Here is a 25,835-nt window from a genome sequence, read left to right on the forward strand (position 1 = left end):
AGCCAGAATTATGTGGGATCTTGGGCTCACTCTTTGATTCACAATCTCCCTACTTGATGCCGAGCAGGACAGAAAGACAGTAGTCTAAAGGTAATCATGAGAAGCCAAGTTGTTGCAAAGATGATGCAATGTTGCAGGAAAAGTGCCTTTGCCTCTTTTAAATATGCCTACATAGAATCATACAAGAGTAATTGCTTGCAAAAGATTACATAAAACTAAAGGTTACAAAAAACAGCTGGAATTTATTATTTAAAGAATAAGCTGTACTGTCCAACCTTATTGGTTAGCATCTGCATAATAGTATTCAGTTCATTTGGAAGCAAGCTCACAGGAGAATCATGCAAACACACTACAGGATCTAAGAACATGGATCAACTGTTTTAGACGCAGAGAAGATGCTGGATTTTGTCATCTCTGTTCTCCCTTATCTTTTAGTCAACTGATATATGGAGCCAGAGCTGTTGTATGCAGTACTGTATATACACAGAAATTTAGGTATCTCTTGAGAAGCATAGAAAGTTTACTGTTAGGGGCACTGTACAGCTCATCCCCCCACCCCCATTATTGGCAATTTGAGACTATTTCTGACTTGGCCAGGTGCCAACAGTTGATCTTTTTGGTCTGGACTCTGAAACTGAGCTAAGTCAAAATTGGATCTGTGGGAACTACTCAGAAACTCTAAATTAAAAAGTAAAAGAAAACAAGAAAGTGCAATGAAGAACCATTTCTGTGCTATGGATCCATTCAGTCACCAGATATTAGGCTTTTAACACAAAATACCTACCATCTGGATAGGAAGATGGGAGATGGATTCCTATTTCTTGATTGCCAAGTAAAAGTAAATAGAATTTTTTTTAAAGTGATAGGATGCTTTGTGTAGTGTTTTTTAAAAATATTTTTCAAAGTTTTACAAAGCACATAACTAATAAAGAGCAGAAGAAAAAAGAAAGAAAGAAAAAAAGAAAGAAAAAAGAAAGAAAAGCAAAAGTGCAGAAAGAAAAAAATAATAAAAAACAGAAGAAGCTTCCAATTTTCTTTGCAGGAAATATAAATACATATACAATATTCTTATTCTATTATTACAACCACCCCTTTTTTCTATTATCCTTTTTTTTCTAATCATCAAAACCACAAATCACAAGCACATTTTTTTCTGTTTCATGCAAAAGATCTGATTTTTATTTGATGTCATATTCAGCTCATGGATCACACTTATAAAAACACTATTACCAGTTAAATTACCTTTTAAAATAACTGAGCGAGTTACATTTCATTTTTGATAATAATTATATACAACCATAACTCATTTGAAGAAGAAATACCAAAAGATGCATTTATATAGCTTGAAACTGAGTATCACTTTTTCTAGAATGTTTTCTTTGTCTTTATGAGAAAGAACACAGAAATAGAGCAATAAACTTTAGCAATAAACTAGCTAACAAACCCCTTAACTGAATTTTTCTTAATTTTCACTTTCTGTGAAAAGTAGATAGTGACAACTGTCTAATATCCCAGACAAGCAGCACTAGTTGCCAATGTGTGAAATGTTGGTAGGAGAACATTAGTTGCTGACTATTCTTCATGATTTTAAGAGCTAGAAGGATTCTATTACACAAAATGAAATTATTCAAGGGTCTTTAATACATTATACTTAACAACAATAAAAAATATGTAAACAATAAAGAACAGATAACACCCATCCATTCGGATAACTGTTCTTCAAAATATAAAAGGAATCAAGGCTTTTCTTGATTTTGGATAGGCTGTGAATGTCTTCAGATAATACCTGTAAGAAAACAAACACAAACATGAAGATATGTACCCTAAATTATAATCCTGCTTTGAGAAGGTAGAATCTCATTTCTCAAATCTCTTCTGGTATATGGCTCTTCAAAAATGGCTCACAAATGGATCCAAAGTTGCAAAGAATGTTAACATTTAAATGATAAATAAAAAGTTAATTTTATGTCCTTCTCTCTATCAAAGGACCATCTGCCATGATGGTAACAATTCCGATAACATTAAAACTCACTCTTTTATATTCAATATTTTACTGCACTTATTTTAATTGTTATAAATATTTGATAATTTGTAATGAAAAATTTATCAAATACTACAAAAACTACATGTGACGTTTATATATTTAGTTTCCTTTCACTTGTAAGCCACTTGAGAAAGACTCAATATTTCTGGAAGGCAAGATTTAATCATTTGGTGTCTTCCAGCAGAGACAGACTTCAACTGATATCATTTGTAGAGAACTCCTGTTATCTTTGAATAGCGACTAGCTGGTAAATGTTGATCGTTATTTGTCAGAGATCTATATTCAGCATTATTTATCCATCATGACAAGTCCAAGAATAAAACAGTGGAAGAGGTAATCCTCAACGTACGAACACAAGCTCAAAATTTCTATTGCTAAGCAAGGCAGTGGTTAACTGAGTCCTGGCCCATTTTGCCACCATTGTTTCCATGGTTGTTAGGCGATTCACAAGCAAATCTGGCTTCCGCATTCACTTTGCGGGGTTATAATTGTGGAAACTGGTCATAAGAAACCTGTTTCGGCTCTGTTATAACTTTGAATGGTCATTAAATGTAAACAGGGCCGGATTTAGATGAAAAGAGGCCCTAGGCCAGTGATGGCGAACCTATGGCACACGTGCCACAGATGGCACCCGGAGCCATTTGTCAGGGCACGCGAGGCGCTGGCCAGCTGAGTTCACCTTTTTAAAAGCCATCTTTCGCCCTCCCCAGGCTCCAGAGGCTTTATAGGAGCCTGGGAAGGGCGAAAAGAGCCTCCCCCGCCCCCTCGGAGGCCCTCCGGAGGCTTCAGGGACCATCCGGAGGCTTCCCTGAAGCCTTCAGAGCTCTTAAAACCAACCTCCGAGCAAACCGGAAGTGACTTCAGGGAAGCCTCCGGACGGTCCCTGAAGCCTCCCGAGGGCCTCCGGGGGGGTGGGGGAGGCTCTTTTCGCCCTCCCCAGGCTCCTATAAAGCCTTTGGAGCCTGGGGAGGGCGAAAAAAGCATGTAAAAATGGGGGGATCGCGCGTTGTGCGCACATGCGCACTTGGGGGGGTCATGCATTGCATTATGGGTGTGGCACGCCCGCACAAGACCCCCCTGCGCTCCCCCCTTGTGGTACACGAGCCAAAAAAGGTTCGCCATCGCTGCCCTAGGCTATTCCACTTATGGGGCCCTTTCACCTCCCATTTTTAAGTTTGTAAATTACATGAGAGATAATAAAATACATCATTACTGTGATATATATCAATATATTAAATGAAACATGTTGTAATTGGTACTAACCTTTATAAAAAATGTGGCACGGATAATAAATGAAAATAAAAGGCCCCTCTTGATCTTGAGGCCCTAGGCCAGTGATGGCGAACCTATGGCACGCGTGCCACTGGTGGCACATGGAGCCATTTGTCAGGGCACATGAGGCATTGCCCTGTCAGCTGGCCAGCGTGCATGTGCGCGCTGGCCAGCTGAGTTCACCCTTTTTAAAAGCCATTTTCTGCCCTCCCCAGAGGCTTTATAGGAGCCTGGGGAGGGTGAAAACAGCTCCCCCCCCCCGGATGCCCTCTGGAGGTATCAGGCAAGACTCTGGACAGTCCCTGAAGCCTTCGGAGCGCTCAAAACGATCCTCCGAGCAAACTGGAAGTGACTTCCGGTTTGCTAGGGAGGGTCATTTTGACCACTCCGAAGGCTTCAGGGACCGTCTGGAGGCTTCCCTGAAGCCTTCGGAACGCTTAAAACGACCCTCTGAGCAAACTGCAGGTGACTTCCGGTTTGCTGGGAGGATCATTTTGAGTGCTCTGAAGGCATCAGGGAAGTCTCTGGAGGCTTCCCTGATGCCTCTGGAGGGCGTCCGGGGGGGCGGGGGAGGCTGTTTTCGCTCTCCCTCTGGAGCCTGGGGAGGGCGAAAAAAGCATGTAAAAATGGGGGGGAGTGCTTGTAGTGCGCGCATGCACACGGGGTCGCACATTGCATTATGGGTGCGGCACGCCCGCACATGACCCCCCTGCACTCCCCCCACTTATGGCACGCGAGCCAAAAAAGGTTCGCCATCACTGCCCTAGGCTGAAGCCTAGTTAGCCTATAGGAAAATCCGGCCCTGGTTGTAAATTAAGGACTACCTGTATTTCAAGGTATTTTCTACATGGTTTTTATGCTTGGCTAAATGAAACTTAAGTAACAAAATAAAAAGTTGTACAAAATACAACAAAAAGTTATGTTCCTTGTTGAAAGTTTATAAAACCCTCAGCTTTAAGGATAACGTGACAAGAAAGTTCTTATTCTAATTTTCTAAGTTGTCTATTCAGTGTGGCTCCTACAGAAAGCTTTGTGTATATATTTATATGACTGGTGGCATACCCGATTCAGCATTTGAAGTTTCAGGGCAAAAGTAAAAAAGACAATAGACATGCTGTGTGTTAGGTCCTATAAATTACACAAGTGAAGCAGATCTGTGTGGAAACAAAGAAAACAAGGGTAGATGGGAAAAATCGATGCTTCAGCAGTTTCTAATCCACTTGTAGAAGGCCACAACTAAATAAATCCATTGACTATTTTATGTGGTTTGACAATAAGAAAGGTAGCTACAAAATTCCTATCCAGAAACACACATATTTCCATACACCTATCTGACTTCTAGAATAAAATACAGAGACACGTATGTTCTCATGTGCCTTGTGCTACAGGCAGCTCACACTTAGATTTCCTAAAAGAGAGGAGCACAAACAAATTTCCCCAGGCTCACAATCCTCATCCAAGCAGAACTGCAATCCGCAGCTGCACACGTCAGTTTAAGGGCCCACAGGAGATTATTTTAACACAGTGGAGTCAATTTGGATCAAAGGCAGAGTATTAATATTTCAAATAAATGGGCATCTTCTGACTCCTCTTTTACTGTCTTATCTATTTTGACAGTTCTGGGAGACAAATATTTGAGCAAAATAGATTGAAGCATAACTGCATATTGCTTGCTAATAACGCAGCATTAGTTTTGTGAGGAAAAGGGAATTTTAGTGACAAGTGGCATCAAAGCAGTTTACAATAGAATAGAATGGAGATGTGGCTGAGAATGTGCACAATCTGTTTCCCAGAACAAACATACACACGGTCACAAGGTATGTCTGGAAAAGGAGAAAGAGCACAAGCACAGCGTATAAAATCAATGGGAGCAAAATGAAAAGAAGGGATGCAACTGCTTTAAGAATTGATTTAGTTATTAGGGTATGGTACCCTTTTTCAGACGAGCAGAAGCCTGAAAGACAAAAATGGGTTGCTTTAATAAAGAGCAGAGAGGCATCACAGTCATGAATAGTCCGAAGCACTTATTCTGAAGCTTTCACAGTTCTGATCAATTGGCCCTTTAGTTTACTTATTTATTTATATATCAAATTTAGACACCACCCGTCGCACTCATAGAGCGACTCCAGCTTGATATAGAAAGGCTCATATATATTATTCCCTGCTTCTGAGCAATATTATTAACTAGAATGTTGTCAGATACCATATTGTATAATTTATACCGTAAAAATACCTATGGTGATGATAAGCACGTGGTCCAATGCAGGAGAGAGTAAAAAATGCAAAGGCTAAAGCAGGTAGAGACCAGGACGCTATAGCATACCCGAACCATTCCAGGATTTCTCCAAGAAAATTTGCTCCTGAGACATATGCAAACAATCCTCCTGCAGAGAAGAGATCCGTTTAAATACTCTTGAGAAACAACAGCTAATTATTAGCATTATTATTATTTATTTGTTTATGGCTCCCTTGAAGACTTATATCCAGGGGTGGGATTCAAACATTTTAGCAAGCAGTTCTCTGCCTGGTTGCTGGGTGGGCGTGGCCATGGCCTACTCAGCCTCCTGCACCAGGGTGGGGAGGGCATTTTTGCACTCCCCAGGCTCCGGAGGCTTTCCTTGAGCCTCTGGGAGGGCAAAAACGGCCTCCCCTGGGCTCTAGAGGCCCTCCAAAGGCCAGAACGGGCCCATTTCCAGACTTCTGGGAGCCCATTTTTCACCCTCCCAGAACCTCTGCGTGGGTCCTGCACTTATCTGGCATCCACAAGGGCCGCGTGGAGACTCATGCAGTCCTTGCCGGTTCGGCAAACCAGATGTAAAATTAGCATCTGGTTCACCTGAACTGATTCGAACCGACTGAATCTCACCCCTGAGTATACCAAAACTGAGTGCTCATGTGAAAGGTCGGACAACACACATAGTTTAATACAAGGGTGTCAAACTGGTGGGCAGTGGGCCGGATGTATTATTCACAGGCCATGCCCACCCCAGCTCTGCAAATGGGAAAAACATCGTGAAATGTCATGTGACGGCAATGTGACGCCGCAAGTTTGACACCCATGATGTACCATGCCTAGGTACTTGATTTTATACACCTGTGGCCATGGAAGTGATTGGAACACCTGATTCTGATTATTTGGATGGGTGAGCGAATACTTTTGGCAATATAGTGTATTTCCATTTCATTTTAGGCACACCGAAGAGGCTAAATAAATGGTGATCAGCGGGGAAACGGGGCTGAGGTACCAAATAAGTGCAATCTCTTCCAGTTCTTCATTCTGGCATCTGATCAAGACTTTCTCAGAGAATCTCATTAACTGTGTTAATGAACAAAAGGGCAATTAAATGATTTCACATTTCCAGCTAGTGTCTTCTTTATCGTGCCCTAAGGACAGGCTCTTGTGATACAAGCAAGGTTTTCAGAGTTATCCTATTTTTCATGAAGTTTGGAAGGAAAATTATATACCTTGTGGAATTTTGTAAGTGAACTCTCCAGGCTTTCTTAGCTGACGTAGAAGAAAATCACTGTAGATATTGATTCCCATGCCAGACAAAAACAGCAAAAGACCTAAAAGGAAAAAATATTTATGAGTTGGATAATACAAATTTGTTTTTCAGACTTTATTCAAACAAATATTGCACTGGCTTTATTCTTCACCATTGAGAAAATATACTCCCTATTTTTGTGAAAAATATTCAGAAGAGATACCTCAAGAGCAATTCTAACCAGGATCATGTAAGTGTCTTTCTTCAGGCTTGCCTTGTGGCAATAAAAGTGGTAAAATATGCTTATTTCTCAGTCCTCTGTTGGCTGGCTGACTTGATCTCTCCTAGTTGGGAGGAACCAAGGAGAATACTATACAGCAGGGGTGGGGAACGATGGCCCTTTTATGACTTGTGTACTTCAGCTCTCAGCTTGGCTGGCTCAGGAATTAACAGATAACAGATTAACAGAGTTGGAAAGAGCCTTATAGGTCATTTAGTCCACCACCACCCCGTTCATGCAGGTGACCCTACATCATTTCTGACAAATTGCAATCCAATCTCTTCTTGAAATTCTCAAGTGATGAAGTTCCCACAACTTCCGAAGACAAGCTGTTCCATTGGTTGATAGTTTTCACTGTCAGAAAGTTCCTCCTTATTTCTAGGTTGAATCTCTCCTTCATCAGTTTCCATCCATTATTCCTTGTCTGGCCTTCAGGTGCTTTGGAAAATAGCTTGACATCCCCACTCCTGTTTGTGATATCTCTTCAAATATTGGAACACTGCTATCATGTCTCCCCTGGTCCTTCTCTTCATTAGACTAGCCAGGCTCAGTTCCTGTAACCGTTCTTCATATGTTTTAGTCTCCAGTTCCCTAATCATCCTGGTTGCTGTTCTCTGCACTTTTTCTAGAGTCTCAACATCTTTTTTATAGTGTGGTGACCAAAACTGGATGCAGTACTCTAGGTGTGGTCTTACTTTATAGAGTGGTATTAGTACCTCACTTGATCTTGATTGTATCCCTCTGTTAATGCAACTTAGGATAGAATTGGCTTTTTGGCTGCTGACGCACACTGCTAGCTCATATTTAATTGGTTGTCCACTAAGACTCCAAGATCCATCTCAGTCACTGCTATTAAACCTGGTTTCATCCTGTTTATAGGTGTACTTTTGGTTTTTCTTATTTACGTGTAGGACTTTTCTGGGAGAATTCTGGGAGTTGAAGTTCACAAGTCATAAAGGGGCCATGGTTCCTCAGCTCTGCTATGCAGGATCATCAGGGCGATTATTATCAACATTTGATAGGGTGTTTTTGAGTTTTTCTAAAGCACCTTACAAGTTAAAGCAAAATTATATATAAATAGATAGTATGTATAATACTCTGTAAATGTTTCATTGCAAATGTACCAAATATTTATAAAAGTTAAATAAATGCAATAAAAAATTGAATATACAAGAGTGAGTTTGGTAGATGTCTGAGAGAAACATACTTCCAAAAACAAGAGTATGAATGGGCAAACTGTTTTATTTTTCTCAGTTTCACATTTCTTCATTTCTCATTTTTCAAACCTTAAGTTCATTTTGTCTGCTTGCTGCATAACTTTGCTAAATTTTCCACATAAAAATGTGCACTAAAAAGCTTTTTTACCCCCTAATACCTGTAAACACATCTCCCTAATATGGTACATATGTCGGCAAATTATTCTGAGTAGTGAACTGTAGTATCAAATGCAGAAAAATGTTAGTTCTATATCCAACTGCAATTGGATCCACAAGCATAGATTTTAAAAGTACTAATTCCTATTAAACATCATTTCTTTCTTCCATTCGAGGGATAAAGCCCTTTCTATATTAGCCTGAAATGTGATCAGAATACTCTCTGACAATTATTATGATAAGTAGAGAATCTATTTTGTACCTTTGTTCAATTAGTATAAGATTGCAGTAGGAAAACCAGTTTTTTTTAATTCTCTTGTTTTGTTTTTCTGCCTTAAGATTTTCACAGGTACTATGCCCTCCATCCCTCCCAATGTTGGCAAAGTTTGGATGAACTGAATAGCAGACATATGACACATCACACAACATAGACAATACCTGACAAAAATCGTATGTCTTTACACCAATCATCAGGATATTCAGCACAATAAATCATGTAGTAACCTTGAAGGAAGCCATTATAGATGCAGAACAGTGTACCATAAAACACTATCTTCATTGGGAAAGGTCTGCCTCTTTGGACGAATGGATAAATGAATGTCCTGGGGGACAGCAGGAAAGAAAGGAAAAGAAACAGAAAATCACATAAAATTAATGTTAAACCTCAGATTTATAACAGATTCAAGATCTCAACTAATCTTACATGTTGGCAAGTATTCTATTTTCAGTAGCACCTTAAAAATACTTACACTGTCACTGTCACTTGGAGAGTGAGTCTGCTGTCAGATGAAGTATATAGCAACCCAAACCCATCACAAAAATACCTAATAAAAGTAATCACGCAAATAAGATGTTTGACACACCTTTTAAGCACAGGGCATCATGTATGCAAAATAGTTTTCTCCTTTTCAGAGACATGCCTGAGTTAGATGTTTTATTTTGAGCACTGTGATCCAAAAGGATTGTTGTGAATGGATTAAGTCAGGGCTTGGTTTAACATTTATATAAAACCATCTCCACACATGTCAATCTGAGTGATACTGTCTCTGTCTTCTCATGATGTATGGATGCTGTAGGGATCTAGATTAAGGACAACAGACTTAGATTGAACCCAAGCAAAACTGAGTGCATGGAGCCTCAGGATCTGAATGTTTGTCATCCTTAGTTCTGGATGGGTTTGCACTATCCTGTTCAGACCCGGTTTGCAACCTAGGGGTTCTTCTGGACTCAAGTGTCCTGCTTGAAGAGGCAGGCATGACCAGGAGAGCTTTTGCTTAGCTCTGGTTTGTGCACCAGTTGTGACCTTCCCTAGATGATGATTCCCTGTGCTCAGTTTTGGTCTCCACAATGTAAAAAAGATGCTGTGACTCTAGAAACAGAGAAAAGCCACAAAGATGATTAGGAGACCTGAGGCTAAAACATATAAGGAAAGCTTGCTGGAATTGGGTATGTCTAATTTAATGAACAGAAGTACTAGAGGTGACATGAAAGCAATGTTCCAATATCTCGGGCATTCCCCCAAAGAAGAGGGAGTCAAGCTATTCTCCAAAGCACCTGAAGGCAGGACAAGAATTCATCCTTCTTTTTAATAACCATACTGATATATGTATTCTCATTGTGTTCATTTGTCATTGTTTATTTTATTGTTCTATTTTACTTCTGGTTTAATGCATTTTTAATTTTCTTCCATGAAAATTGGAAGCCTTATTATTGGAAGCCTATCAGAGTAGCTGCATGGTGAGACAAGTGGCAAATAAATTTGAAGGTTGTTATTAAACAATATATATAGCATTTTTCTTTACAACTGCTTCTAAAATACTTTGGGGGGATTGTTATCCTGAAAGGTGGCATATTATAAATAAATATAATAATTAGCTTAGCTTTATTGATTAGCCTATAGGTCATATCAAAACAGAAGATTCAAATACGTATTACCAATAAAATCCAATAAAAACAATTTAAAATAAGAGTAGGATAAAATATAATAATTATGGGATAAAATACAATAATTTAATACGTAAATGTATAAAATAGAATAAATTAACATAAAATTATATTTCTGTATCACCCCTACAATCTACCCCAATCAGGCACACATATGCTGATCTCAATCGTACCATTTTAGTCAGAAACTGTGCTGTATTAAATGTTGTTTTCAAATTCTGGTCACACATGAAGTATGTTGTTTTACTATGGGCCTCACTGGATCATACACTTAATGTATGAATCAAGGTACTTATCTCTCGCCCCCTTATACAGACAGCAATCAAATAATATATGATTCAGGTCTTCTACCTCTTCAGCTCTGCAAATACACGTACAGTCATTATATGGGATAGAATTGAATCTCCCATATCTAACCATTGCATCAAGCTGTTTGAATCTTGCTCGGGTAAATGTCTCCTTGAGATATTTTGGCAATTGTGACTTTAAATAGTTGTCCATTTGGAAAGTGCATTTATATTTGCTCAGCCATTTCAGGCTATTAGTCTTACTAAGTGTGGCTATGTCATTTTGAGCTTCTATGTCCGTGATTCTTTGGGCAACTCTTTTTAAAATTTGTTCTGCTGTTATACAAGAGGCAGGGAGGCCACAGTTCTTTATGTAATTTGTCAATTTAGTAATCCAGAAGGTTTGTGATTGCAATTTTATCTAGTAGACATAATTTAGGGAGTTTATAATAATTAAACATGTGCCAATCTGGACCCCAAGGCCATGAAGAAATATTAAATTTGTTTTATCTGATCACAGACTGTATTCAGATGATTAGGTAAAGCTGTATAAACAAAGAGAAGCAGAACAAAAAACTACTAGAGGCTTCTGTGAAAGCAGACACTGAAAGCTCAACAAAATGCATTCTATTTCAGCACAGGAAGATTGAATTGAATTCTGATAGTCTCCATCGTGCTTCAGTTAAAATGTTGCACAAGGCTAATTTGACAAAAATAAATGTATTTCTGGAGTAATTAGAAAAGTGACATTAGAAAATGTGTGATTAAAAAATCTTTGAGAAATTAAAAAACTACAGGTGAAATTGAAAAATTAGAATATCGTGCAAAAGTTCATTTATTTCAGTAATGCAACTTAAAAGGTGAAACTAATATATGAGATAGACTCATTACATGCAAAGCAAGATAGTTTATGGGATTACTGTGCTTGATTGGCCAGCAAACTCGTCTGACCTGAGCCCCATAGAGAATCTATGGGTCATTGCCAAGAGAAAGATGAGAGACATGAGACCGAACAATGCAGAAGAGCTGAAGGCCGCTATTGAAGCATCCTGGTCTTCCATAGCACCTCAGCAGTGTCACAGGCTGATAGCTTCAATGCTACGCTGCATTGAGGCAGCAATTGCTGCAAAAGGGGCCCAAACCGAGTACTGAGTACATATGCATGGTTATATTTTTCAGAGGTCCGATATTGTTCTATGTACAATCCTTGTTTTATTGATTGCATGTAATATTCTAATTTTCTGAGATTGTGGATTTGGGGTTTTCATGAGCTGTAAGCCATAATCATCACAATTATGACAAATCACGGCTTGAACTATCTTGCTTTGCATGTAATGAGTCTATCTCATATATTAGTTTCACCTTTTAAGTTGCATTACTGAAATAAATGAACTTTTGCACGATATTCTAATTTTTTGAGTTTCACCTGTATATGCACAATAAAAAGATTTATATGAAAGCTCCATGTTTTAGAATTAGAATTAAGTTATCCTGTTTCCCTGAAAATAAGACCTCCCCGGATAATAAGCCCAATCGGGCTTTTGAACGCATGCACTGAAATAAACCCTCCCCTGAAAATAAGCCCTCCCTGAAAATATTGCAACACAGTAGCAGCCATGGTGACCACGCTCACTGCCTTCTGCACCTCAAGAATAATAATACCTCCCTGAAAATAAGGCCAAGTGCTTATTTTGGGGGTCAAAAGAAAATAAGACCCTGTCTTATTTTCGGGGAAACACGGTAGAATAAGGTTAAAATTTGTCTTTTTAAAAAAAAGTCCACTTAAAACATTGTGGTTAAGAACATGATGGACCAGAATTGAACAGTAAAACAGAACAGATTTATATTGATCCATGCATGACTCATTCCAGGTTATTCACAAATTATAATATCAACCTGTTCTAAAGGAAACTGATTAGATAACTCCAGTGTAAATACAGCAAAGGCCATTTGTATCTTATCATACATATTAAGCAGCGAATAAAACAAGTGCTTGCTGTTTTCATTAACTTATCAATCGGGACAAAAAGCCCCATTTTAGACAATTATGCAGGCCTTTCAGGGACAAGGAAAGCACACTGTGTTTTTAAAGTTAACAGCCAACGAGCATAGTTTCAGATGTGATTGCCGATTCAATTCTCTAATCAGATATAGAATATTTATGAACACCAGCATTAACCTGACCCTTTTCACCAACTAATTAAAAAACAACATACTTTGAAAATTGTCGTAACACTTCAGTTATTTAATTATTAATCACATTTGCACTGATCCTCTCATTGTTGCCTGTACATTTTTGGAACCTTTTTTCTCTGAAACCTGAGATAAATAGCTCCTCTAGTGTTGTTTCTGCCTAACTACTGACATGTAAAAAAAAAAAAGGAAGTACACCTCATGAAAGTTTTTTTCTTTTTTAACATACACTGTGGACATATCAACAAATTAGTTTCATCCACACAGTAAATAAAAATAAAGATGACTGAACAAAGAAAATCCTGTGAACATTTCCTATCATTTATTCAATAAAAAGTGAACAAGCTGTTTCTTTCTATTGCAAAAGTAGCATGCCGTTGGCTGTAATATTTGGTCGTCTTTTTTGGCAAAAACAACTTGAAGCAGGCATTCTTATAACTGTCTGGGGATTGGGAGGAATTTTTTCCTACTCTTCCATGAAGAATGTTTTCAGCTGTGGCCCTCTGAGCTTGCTTGTTTTCTTGCAGACCTTTTATTACCCTAACTAGGTAACATCATCATTGCTAGTAAGGAGTGCTGTTTGCTGCCGGTTTATATTCTGGTGACTTACTTATATGTGTGGATGGAGGCAGTCTTAGGGATTCTTTGTTTGGGCTCTTTGGCAGTTTCTTGATTAGGTTATTGCTTACTTGATTGTTGGTCTGAAGTTGACCTTGGAGTTAATCTATACCCGTGATGGTGAACCTATGGCACGCATGCCAGAGACGGCACGCAGAGCCCTGTTTATGGGCATGCGCGCTATCACTGCTCTCTTGGTTTCCAGTGCGCCAGGTGATCTTCGTGCGCAGCAGAGCGCCGGAAACCCAAAGACCAGGTAACTGGCGCACATGCGCACTCTGGAAATCAGGTGGCCAGAACGCCTCTTTGGTGAATCATCATCATATTATTATTATTATTATTATTATTATTATTATTATTATTATTATTATTATTATTATTATTATTATTCCCAATACAGCTCATGCAAAGGGTCATCCTCAACTACATTACATTTTCCACCTCATATTTGTGATTCCTTATAACTTCTTTAAGCTAAACATTTTTAGTACAAATCAACGCATTGACATATATATCACTAATGCAGTTTCCTATCTCTTCCATTGACGTAATTAACACCTTATGTATTGAATATAAGTATATCAAGTATAGGTTAAACATGAATTGAAAAACATCTAATTCAAATGTATAAGCTGTGAATTTATCATATAATCACAGGCAAATGTTGCACTTATGCCTAAGTCCTCTACCCACGCACATTATAAGACAGATAAAACTATCTTAGCTGGCTGTTGTAAATATTACTCTGCTAATTCAACAAGAAATGCTACTGCATGAATCCTTAATGTAGAACACAACTAAAAGTGATTTTAGCAATTTTCTTCCCAAGTTAATTCAAAATGTATATCGAAATGTTTGTCTATTTTTCCCCAAGCACTAGGGAGGATTATATTCAAAACCAGACACTTTTGCTCTGTGTGTGTGTGTGTGTGTGTGTGTGTGTGTGTTTGCTTCTGGTCTCCAGAAAGAATTTCACATGTTTTTCAAATTTTGGTTCCATTCGCATCTCCCTTAGGATTCAGCAGCCTTGCAAGGATTCCTGGCTTGCTTATAGCGCAGGGCTGCATGGCTGCCTGCAAGTACGGGCGCGGGGGGTGGGGACGGTGGCGGGAACTTACCTCCTAGGAGCTGGCCGCACCATGCAAACTACCACCCGTCGCCCCAGGGAGGGGAGGTCTGGCCGCCAGCAAAGGGCTTCTGCTGAGGCGTCCCATCCAGGCAAAATAGCAAGCGAGCGAAGGAGGATCAGGCAGAGCACCAAGGCCCCTTTGCCTCCCTTCGCTCCCACTTTGTCTTGATGAGGTCGCTGCAGCTGCCAAGCGTGGACGGATGGAGGTAGCCAGAGCGGCCCAGGCTCACTCGCTCGCCCGCCTGGGCTGCTCCGCCGCTCTGTCTACCCCAGTCCGTCCGCGTCCGGCAGCTGCGGCGACCTCAAGACAAAGTGGGAGCGAAGGGAGGCAAAGGGGCCTCCCTTTGATCACTCGCTACCCCCGCCTGTCCGCACTACGCTAGCCCTGCCCACCGCTCACTGATTGGCTGGCTCACCAATCACCCCGCCTGCCTCTAAGAGCCCTATCTATAGAAAGCCAAGCAGAAAAAAAGGTAACTGGGTTTAGATAGGGCTCTTAGAGGCGGGCAGGGCAATTGATGAGCCAGCCAATCGGTGAGTGGTGGTCAGGGCTAGCATAGTGCAGACAGGCGGGGGGAGCGAGCGATCGAGCTGCTTCTGGATAGGTGGGAGCGAGTGAGCGAACTGGTTCTAAATGGCTCGCTAGAGGGAACCACCTCCAGCACTCTTCTGCTGCCCCCCTTGCCTCTTAGCACCCCACTGCTGCCCCCCTTGCCTCTTAGCGCCCCCCTAAGCCATCCGCCCCAGAGGGCAGTACCGCCCACTTTGGGAACCACTGCTCTAAACAGTTCAAATAGTAGCACTTAATAACAATGTTTCAACTCCACTAGGTGGCAGTGTTAAATTGTATCCACCCTCAATACTTATTTTTTCCCAGCTCCATTTTTAACTTTTTTACTTTCAGAGAGCAAAAATTCAGAAATACAAAAAGAAAAGCCAAAAAAAGAAAGAAAAGGATCTTCAATGCAGTTAAAATTTTAATTCACTATCCCCACAAAGTCCAGAGTTGAGAAAATTAAAAAGAAAAAACACAATAAGCCAAGCCACATTAAGTTGCAATTGAAAGTCCAGCCTGGTTTCCAAAAAGAAAAAGGGAAAAAAGAAAAAACTTCAATTAGCGATCTTAGATCCGGCACTTTCTCTCTAGTCCACCTTTATTTTAACTTAAGTTTCCAACTTTAGGGTGTTCTCTCTCCAATAGAAAAAAGATTTAAAAACTCTCACCAAAATGACATGCTTCTCTCCTGCGCTTGCGTTTGGGAACTGTCAGCAGTTTCAGCAGCCTTGAGGCTGACTCAGGATCGCTGGCAAAGGGGGCTTTTTCTGGGTCGCCAGAGACTTTGCAGATCTCTCTGGGACCGCAGGATCTCCCCCTACCTTTCACTGTCTCTTCGGGGCGGTTTGGGTCTAGTTGGACCGTCCAGATGACCCGAATTCAACGGCTGTCTGGAGCTCCCGGGAAGTCGTTGTGGCACCGCGACATGAAGCCCTGCCCATCAGTATTGTGGATAGAATATTTTAAAATGGTTTTATTGTAATTTATTGTGTATGGAATATTTTTAATGGTTTCATTTTAAATTATTGTGTGTGGAATACTTTGAAATGGTTTCATTAAAATATAAATATTCATAAAAATATTCTATACTCAACACATTTAAAAGTATTGTGGATAGAATATTTAAAATGGTTTTATTGTAATTTATTGTGAATAGAATATTTTTAATGGTTTTTAAGGACTTTTTTATTATTTATAGAATATATTTTTTAAAATTATTTTCGGGAATTTTTTATTTATTTATTGTTTATAGAATATGTTTATTACAAGAAATGTTATTTATTTTTGCAAATGGTTTATTTGTGATGCAATATGTTGCTTTTAAGTGTGCAGGTTGGTACATGGTTTATGTGTCTCAAAGTGGCTGCTTTTCTATGGGCAGGCCACTTTGGTGCAAGGCAGCTTTGCCAGATTTTGTGTGTTTCTATGTGATACCTGGTTGTTTAGGTAATTGTGAGGTGGTTACTGGTTCTGTGAGCTTCCTGGCACTGTCCTTTATAATTTCCCACAATGCCTTAATGGTTTTTATTCCAGTGGCTTTGTCTTTCCTGTCCTTGGGTTAGGGGGAAAAACTGGTTTCATCTGCAGTCTTTTGGGGGGAAATTGTTATTTTTTGGTGTTTTCCTGGCACTGTCATAGTTTGTGGGTGTGTAATGTCCCACAGTTATCTACACATTAATAATGATTGTTATAATAAGCTCCCCGTTAGGAGAGCGAGTATGCAGAGAAGCATAATGAGAGTGATATGGAAGAACACGCACAAACCAGCATACAGAGACACTGAATAGTATAAAAATATAGTAGTTTACTATGTAGAAATATAGAAGTATTCAGAGTCTGGTTAACAGTCCAAGTCATACACGGTTCAGTAATTCAGTTATCAAAATAGTCAGTCTAGCACACAAAATATAGCTAACAGTAGCAAACCACAATACCTCACAATACACCGACCAGCGTCTAACAAAACAGAGAGCTAACAGCCATTCTGGCTCCCTCTTATGGCTGCTTCAGGTAACAAGCCAATTACATCTCTTTATCATTTAAAGTAACAGTAAAGTAATCATAGCTTATATACATTGCCAAGCCAAGCCTAGGGTTACATCCCTAACAATGATCAAGTACTAATAATATTTCCTTATACATTTTAGTGACCTTTCCTTACATAATTGGTGTTTTCTTTCATACTTTTAGATTTCTAATTTCTGTTTCAGTTAGCAATTGCTAAAACAAATCCCACATGAAAAAGTATTCAAAGACTTCTTGATTTTAATTGTCAATTTATTTATTCCTGCACATTCTAATATTTATTCATTTTCATATCTCTGCTTTTCCATTGTTGTGCAAACACAATTCCAGCAGCTGCTAACATGTGTAAAATTAAATATGTATTGTATTCCCTTTCAAATAGCCAACAAAATATTTCTGATTTTAAATCCATATCTTGCTTTATCCTTTATTCTAACCACTAACTCTTGAATAGCTACTTGGACTGACCTAAGTACTAAACCTAATTCATATATTCCTGTTTTTTTTGAACTGAGAACTAAATTTCAGAAAAAGACATCTGTATTGCTCTGTGAATCTACCTATGACATTCATTCTTGCTCTAACTTCTTGGATGAAAGACTATATCTTTCCTGTTTGTTGGGGGACATCCTTCCTGAAAAGACATTGCTGGGTGAAAACAGAGGTCCCTTATGTTACCTGTAGTGTAGTCCTCAGCTTACAACCACAATTGAGTCCAATATTGTTTTATTTCTTCTGCAGTTAGTATTATTTAACAGGATGAAGAGGCAACAGAGTATGACCGCTAGGACAGTCATCTTTCCTATGTAAGTAGCTGTTTTATTGCTTTGGGTGCTTGTTTCATCTTAATGCAGTGCATGCAATGGAAGAGTTCATTTCTGTGTCTCTTCTTTCTGCAGGCCATTCATTAGAGTCAGTGATACTGAAGACTGGCAAGGACAGTCATCTTCCTTCTGTAAGTAGCTCTTTTATTGTTTTGTGTACTTATTTTAATCTTATTGTAGTTTATCCATTGGGGCAAAGAATTCAGTGACATTGTTGTGGCCACTCCCACCCGGTCACATGGGTGGCAAACCACTCCCACCTGGTCATATGGATGGCAAGCCACTCCCACTCGGTCACATGGGCAGCAAGCCACTCCCACAAAGCAGGCCACACCTACAGAAAAGGTTCCAAAATTTTTTGAAACCTACCACTGTGTTGCAGGGTCCAATTGCAGTTGAGCTTCAATCTTCTGACAGATGCTCAATGACCCTCTGGTATAAGGAAGAATTCATAGTTAATTCTGGGATGCTGAGGTGCCCAGACCCTGATGCAGCAAAGCAGACCCAAATTATAACATTTTACCACCATGCTTTACAGCTGATATCGAGTTTGTCTGGTGAAATGCTGTTTTTGCTTTTCATCTAACATGTTTTCTGGTACTATGCCAAATAATTCTATCTTTGCCTATTCTGTCAGAGCACATTGATCCAGAAGTGCTGGTCTTTGCTTAGTTATTCAGGAGCAAACTTGCAGGTAGTCCTCAATTTGCAACCATTGTTCACTGTTCAAACATATAACAGCACTGAAAATGGATTTATGCCCGTTTTTCACATTTATGATCATTGCAGCATCCCTATGGTCAAATGATGAAAATTCGGCCACTGGGCAACTGACTCATATTTATGATGGCTGCAATGTCCTGGGGTGGTGTGATCACCTTTTGCAGCCTTCTGACAAACAAATTCCCAACGAGTCCTCTGCTGATTGTCTTTCCTCAGCTCATTAACCTTTCTCAAGTGAAATTCATTAGATGCTGTCATTGACCATCCACTTTTTTCTTGTTCACCACAATCAGCTCTTCCCAATTCACCATTTTCCTGTGCTAATAATCATGTTAGAGTTTCTAGCACATTTGTGCTGTTATCTGTTGGTGACTGATAATCCTGGTGCAGAGGTGGCTTGTTCCCGGTTCGGCCAAACCGGTAGTGGAATTCAGGCCTGGGTCGCAGAACTGACAGCGACCCAGGCCTGCCACGCCTCAAACCAGTTCCCTTGCCGCTGCTGGGCTGCTGCTATTTTAGTTTTTAGTGATTGTGCATGGGCAGTTCACTGTAAATTTTTTCTGCGCATGCGCAAAGAACAATTTACATTGAACAGCACACATCTGGTGGGTGGATTGCAAACTGATAGTAAAACCAGCAGTAACCACCCCTGTGCTGGTGGCACTGTTTTTCATGTAATCTTTCAATTTTTTTCATGAATATTTTAAGCATAGCAATTGTTTACATTTCTTTGTGCCAAATCTGCATAGAAGTTTCAGTGCTATGTACTGACCAATAATTTAGTTAGCTGCCAGTAGCAGGAATATGACCAATTTCTTTTACGGTATGATTTTATTCTGATCATTGAACGTATATGAAAGATATAAAATATCTAAACTTGGAGAATATACCTTCCTTTCTTTCTTCTTCTTTCTTTCTTTCTTTCTTTCTTTTTCTTTCTTTCTTTCTTTCTTTCTTCATTTCTCTCTCTCTCTCTCTTTTATCAAAAATATTCCTCTAGTATTTAAGATTTAAGATTTAGATCACCTTGTAACATGACAAATATCTCTCTTCCTTTTTTTGTCTAACAATATCCTCAATAACACTGCAAGTCAAAAGAGATAACTTTCAGTGTCAGATTAAAATGTGCCCTTTAGAGAAAAGTTTTCATCATTCAATTATTTAAAAATAAGTACTGCCACCTAGCTTTCTCTATACCTAATGATTTTTCTATAAATGCGAGAGAACATTTTTGATGCTTAGGAATATGTATTTTATTACAATAAACTGATAATTTTCCTTTTAGCCATGCATAATTATTATTAGAGCAAATGTTTTATTAATTCTGGTTCAATATTTTAATAGTTTGCAATGGACTCATCAAGTAGATGTCTCTTAGAACTCAACATATGTTTGGCTAATATATTATAGCCATTTCCAACTTGGCGGCTTTCTCCTGGCTTTAACTACAAACTTGCCATGATGACTAGGAAAGACAGAAGCTGTAATAAAACATAGCAGCTTTAGGAAGGTTGCAAATATAGGTCACATTCAATGCTTTTATTTTGTTTTCACAACTCTAAAAGTAGAATTTTGTGGAGTGAATTGGCTTATAAATCTTGAAATCTCAACTCCTTTAGAATAGAAGTTTCTTCAGAAAAAGTAACTGAAAGCTTAGAATTGCTTCCTACTAAAGTTCCCACACTGAAGATCCATCGACTGATTGTCAGAACATATGTATTTATGGCGTTATTTCAAACTTCACATTTGCTGTAATTTTACATATCGGAAAGTAGTTAAGATTGATGGAAAGGACCAGTGGGCCACATAGCAGACATGCAGGCCAGCTACAAATATCTTGGTATCCCACAGTTTCGTGGGAACCACAAGGAGGAGGCCGGGAAGACAACAATGCCCAAATATCGTCAAAGGATAATACATGTCCTAAAAAGACAGCTCAATAGAAAGATAAGATCCATGCCATCAGCACATGCGCCCTGCCAGTCATCAGATATCCTGCCAGGATAGTGAGCTAACCAAAGGAGGGCATGGACACAGCCTATTTAAAGACCTGAAAACTCCTCACAATTTTTAAGGAGGTTTCCATCCCAGGTCCAACACCAAGAGATTGTACACCAGCTGGAAAGAGTGCATGTGTAGTCTGGTGAGTGTGAAAGCCACTGTCCTGGATAAAACACAGAATATCCAAAAGTAATATCAGTAAGGTAGTACTCAAAGATTAATTTCCAGGATAATGCCCGGGGCAGCAACAGACATGGAAAAATCAAGGAGGGAAAATGCAGATACCTGAGGAGGCTGACATTGGGAAATCTTACCAGTGGTTAGAAAGGGCTGGATTAAAAGAGAGCACTGATCAGAACATCACAAGAATGGATAATAAGCACCAGATCCACAGAAGCAGGGGTCAACTACACTAGACAGGACCCTAGATGCAGACCATGCAGAGAGGCCCCACAGACAATCCACACATAGTGATAAGGTGAAAGATGCAGGCAAGAAGAGCATACACTGAATAGCACAACCATGTAGGTGGGATTGTGTATAGGAACATTTGCCCACTGTACGGGCTAGACCTCCCAAGTCTACATAGGAGATTCCACATGAGAATAACAGGGTCGAATCTTGTAGGACTTCCGGGTCTGGACAGACATGCAGTAATGATCAATCAAGCAGACATTATGGTAGTAGATGAGATCCACAATTCAGCAGTTGTGGTAGATGTAGCAATGACAAGTTACAGCAACATCAGGAAGAAGGGGAAGGAGAAGCTGAAGACATATTGGGTCACAAAGGGGAAACGAGAAAGAATATGGAAAATAAAATGCTCCTATTGGTGATAGAAGCACTTAGGGCTGCGACTCCTAAATTGGCTCCAATAGAGCCCAGGGACAACACCAGATCTCTCTGTCCAGAAGAGTGCAATATTAGGACAGGTAAGGTACTGCACAGAACCCTCAAACTCCCATGCCCCTGACAGAGGATCCAAGATTAAAGAAGACACATACCACTGATGGGGTGAGAAGGGATTTCCCCACCCCGAAAGAACACTGCATGAGGGTAACATCATACTTTTGTTAACTATTTAACTTTCTTAAATATAAGATTTTGTTGTCAGGAACACATGTCATTGTGATATGTCTATTATGTAATATAGTCGGAGCTCTTTCTATAATTGCAACTTAAATAAGACATTTTACTGCAACTGTTTGTTTCTGTAGAAGAAATGATGAGTACGTGCTGTTGGGCTATCTGCTTATAACCTATACATGGGAATCTTCATTCTTGGAAAGTTCTACCAAACTTTCTCCCCCTCATCTACTTTCCAGCTAGACTTATTCTACTAGTCTTTTTCTATCTATTAGTTTGAGAGAGATATTAGTTTACAACCTGGCAGATAATTGAAAATTGCCCTTCTTTTCTTGCCACAAAATATCCCTTACTATTTTTCTAGAAAATAAACGCGTGAAATTTTATGAAGATGGATCAGTTTGTTCCTGTTGCTTTAATGTGTCTCATATATCAGCTCAAAGGATGAAAGATGTGCCAGAATGACTTAGCCACACTAGATACTTCAAAAAGCTAGTTGCTGGAATAGTGCAGAAAATTCTAAGATTTATTATGTGGTTTTAATTATGAGGAGAACAGAAAGGACTTCTTTCATATTAAAATGGAACATAAATGCCATGGCTACATATTAGTTGAGTTTTAATTCTCATGCAACAGGACTCACAATTAAAGCTGTGACATTCTCACACAATATATAATAAGAAAGACTACATGTAATTTATTAACATATATATTAAAATGTTTACAAATGGGCAAATGAAAAGAATGGAGAAATGAAGACCAACTTTTAAGAAACAGAATTTTTGCATTCTGGGTCTTTAATTCGTTTAATTCATTACTAATTATTTTACATTTTGAAGATTTCGTCTGCAAACATGAAGCAGGATATATGAGGAAACTTTTCAAGGATTTTAAAATCCTTCTATTGTGAGATTTGGAATAAAATTGACTCATGTAGAACTTATGATCTTCTGTTGTTAGCATTCTTTACTGGCAAACCGTGTACAAGTGAAATGTACAGTTTCATCACTGATGATAAGAAGACACCCAAACCACCAAAAGATAATAGGACTCTCTTTTACAAAGAGATAAGTGACATACTATCACTTGTATTTTAAACCGGGTACTATAGGAAACTCTGTACCCATTCAGATATTAAAAGTATACTAGCCAAGTTGTATTCTCGTGGCTCCCATTTAGAGTGAACGTCATGAAACAATATTTTCCAACTTAGAACTTAATGCACTTTAGATATGTTGATGTGTTTCAAAGTCCAATCAATCTGAGGAAACAAGGTTAGTTAAGTCAGCTTCAAATTTCTTTCTGTTGAAGAAGAGTGCAACAAAAATGAATTTACTTTTAAATTTTTACTTTCTTATTTTCATGTAAACATGAAAAGAATTGGTTTGTTATCTTAAGTGTCCCTTGAGGTCACACTTAGCCTTGAGTATGCACTTATTTTCTTTCATTTTGGAAACAATTTTTGGAGATTTATACCAACCTAACAAACGGACAAATAGGGAGTGCATCAGTATCTATTCTGATACTTGCACAATTCTGATGCCCGCCCAAATAAAGTATCCTATCCTATCCTATTCCATGATGCTGCAGGATATGGTGAATACATGACTGTTTTGTAATCATATATTTCATAGTCTATTCCTATATTTATCTTACTTATATTTATCCTTATTACTTGGTGATTTATCTCAGAAGGAGCTGCAGAAAATACATGAGAATTTTAAATATTCTATTATGGAGTATGGAAATTGGCAATTTGCAAATAACATTATTTTAACAGAACCCTAACCCCACCTTCACCCCCATATTAGAATGGATTTCTAAAGAACGTTGAGAAAGTCATAGTAACCTAGTTAGAGTAGTCATAATAGTAAACATAGGAAAGCTATCGTTGTTAGAATATTATTCTCACTGGGGTTTGTACATTCTTAACAGTGACGTGCAGTCAGGGGAGGCAGGGGAGGCAGGGCCGCACCGCTCTCATCATGAAAATAAAAAAAATTACTCCGGGAAGCTGTGAAAGTGGCTGGGAGAGGCGCGCGGCTTGGTTTAGCCTCCCTGGACATCTCAGCAGCAGCCCCAAGTATGCCGATCTCGCCATTTTTTGCATCGGGCGAGCCCGGGATCCTTGCAAGGGGAATGGGACCACGTGTGCAGGCGGCTCCTCAATGCCAGCCTCATATCAGCACAGCCGCGGTCCCCTTCATGTTGGCTTAGGAAGGAGGGGAATGGGATCACGTGTGCAGGGGAAGGGGATCGCGGCTGTGCTAATCTGAGGCTGTGCGCTGAGGAGCCACCTGCACATGTGGTCCCATTCCTCTTGCAAGGATCCTGGGCTCGCCCGATGCAAAAAATGCCTAGGTAACATCATCAGTACTAGAAGCAGGGGGGGGGGAGGAGGAGAAAGGAGAAGTTTCTCTTCTCAGAAATGTCTTCTCAGTGCAGCTGCGGCAGCCTGCCTGCCCCTTTCTGACATTTCTGAGAAGAGAAACTTCTCCGTTTGGGCTGCGCCCGTGCGATCAGAGCAACCACACGGTTTGATGACGTCACCAGCTTCACCAGTCATAAACCTCACCGCACGTCACTGATTCTTAATAACATTAAACCATAACATAGCTTAGTTTAGTTTAGCTTTTTATGAGTCCTAAATAAAGCTCTTCTTTGCTTGGGATTCTGGACACTAAATTCAGCTTAACAGTACAAGTGAGGCTGCCAGGACAATGCACATCATGCAAATTAACAAGAGAGGGAAAACAAATACTGTAACATGGGACTCTCTCCATACCACTGATACATGAATCTCATTTTAATTATCAGGCACTAATACTCTTCTCTCTGCTCTAAAGCACCATGCAGGGTGTCCTACTCACAGAGGCACGAGCCCCATATACTGTATTACGTGACTCTTCTCTATAATGTGAATGTCAAAATAGAGCCCTCTAGGAAGGGAAGCCAGAAATGCAGAGAGAATGAGTAGAAATGCAAATGCATTGCCAAGGATCATTGCCAAGGATCACTCTTCTACTTGGGACGGGAGGAGGGGTTTGACAATGCCGGGAATACATTCTGTAACTGTGATAGGGACCTTGGAGTCCTAGTGGATGATCATTTAAACATGAGTGGGCATTGTGAGGCAGCAGCCAAAAAAGCTAATATAATCCTGGGTTGTATAAATAGAGGCATAGAATCAAAATCACGTGAAGAATTAGTACCACTTTATAAAGCCTTAGTAAAACCACACCTGGCATACTGCATCCAGGTTTGGTCACAAGATGTTGAGACTTTGGAAAAAGTGTAAGGAAGAGTAACTAAGATGATTAAAGGCCTGGAGACTAAAACATATGAAGAATAATTGCGGGATTTTTGTTTGGCTAGTCTAGAGAAAAGAAGGACTAGGGATGACATGATAGCAGTATTCCAGTATTTGAGAGGCTGCCACAAAGAAGAGGGGGTCAATTTATTTTCCAAAGGACCAGAAAGTAGGACAAGAAACAATGGATGGAAACTCATTAGGAAATTAATGGGGAATTAAGAAGAAACTTCCTAACAGTGAGGGCAATTAACCAGTGGAACAGCTTGCCTTCAGAAGTTGTGGGTGCTTCATCATTGGAAGTTGGACAGTTGTGGGTGCTTCATCAGAAGAGATTGGACAGTCACTTGTCTGAAATGGTATAGGATCTCCTGGTTGAGCAGGAAGCCAGACTAGGAGACCTCAAAGGTCCCTTCCAGCTCTATTCTGATTCATTGATTTATAATGTAGGATTATAAATGGGATCATGAATATATTGCTAGGAGTATCTACAAAGTAGAGCAAATTGCCACAACACAATATTCAGTGCCAGCTTGATTAATCATGCCACCTTCTGTCAATGCAGACTTGCATTTCAGAATGCTTTGGAAGGAGGTGCCGCGTTGGTGATGGCAATCAAGCAATTAGCAACGTTCTCCAGCGCAAGCATGAGGCCAAAACAAAAGATATATCGGCATCTCTCACT

The 25,835-nt window shown here is 39.5% G+C and overlaps 1 protein-coding gene across 1 annotated transcript in view; it reads right to left on the reverse strand.

Annotated features, from left to right (window-relative positions):
• Nucleotides 1-1,639: 1,639 nt before the first annotated feature.
• Nucleotides 1,640-25,835, reverse strand: part of SRD5A2 (steroid 5 alpha-reductase 2) — a gene marked incomplete at its 5' end in the record, with an annotated part of 34,619 nt that continues 10,423 nt past the window's right edge. The window contains 4 exons of the mRNA XM_081944484.1: nt 1,640-1,786; nt 5,550-5,700; nt 6,782-6,883; nt 8,893-9,056. Coding sequence (XP_081800610.1) covers nt 1,720-1,786; nt 5,550-5,700; nt 6,782-6,883; nt 8,893-9,056 — 484 coding nt within the window. The 3' untranslated portion in view covers nt 1,640-1,719. The remainder of the gene's footprint in view (nt 1,787-5,549; nt 5,701-6,781; nt 6,884-8,892; nt 9,057-25,835) is intronic.

This window comes from Natrix helvetica, assembly GCF_964273705.1.
Source record: "Natrix helvetica genome assembly, chromosome: 2".
Lineage (NCBI taxonomy): Eukaryota > Metazoa > Chordata > Lepidosauria > Squamata > Natricidae > Natrix > Natrix helvetica.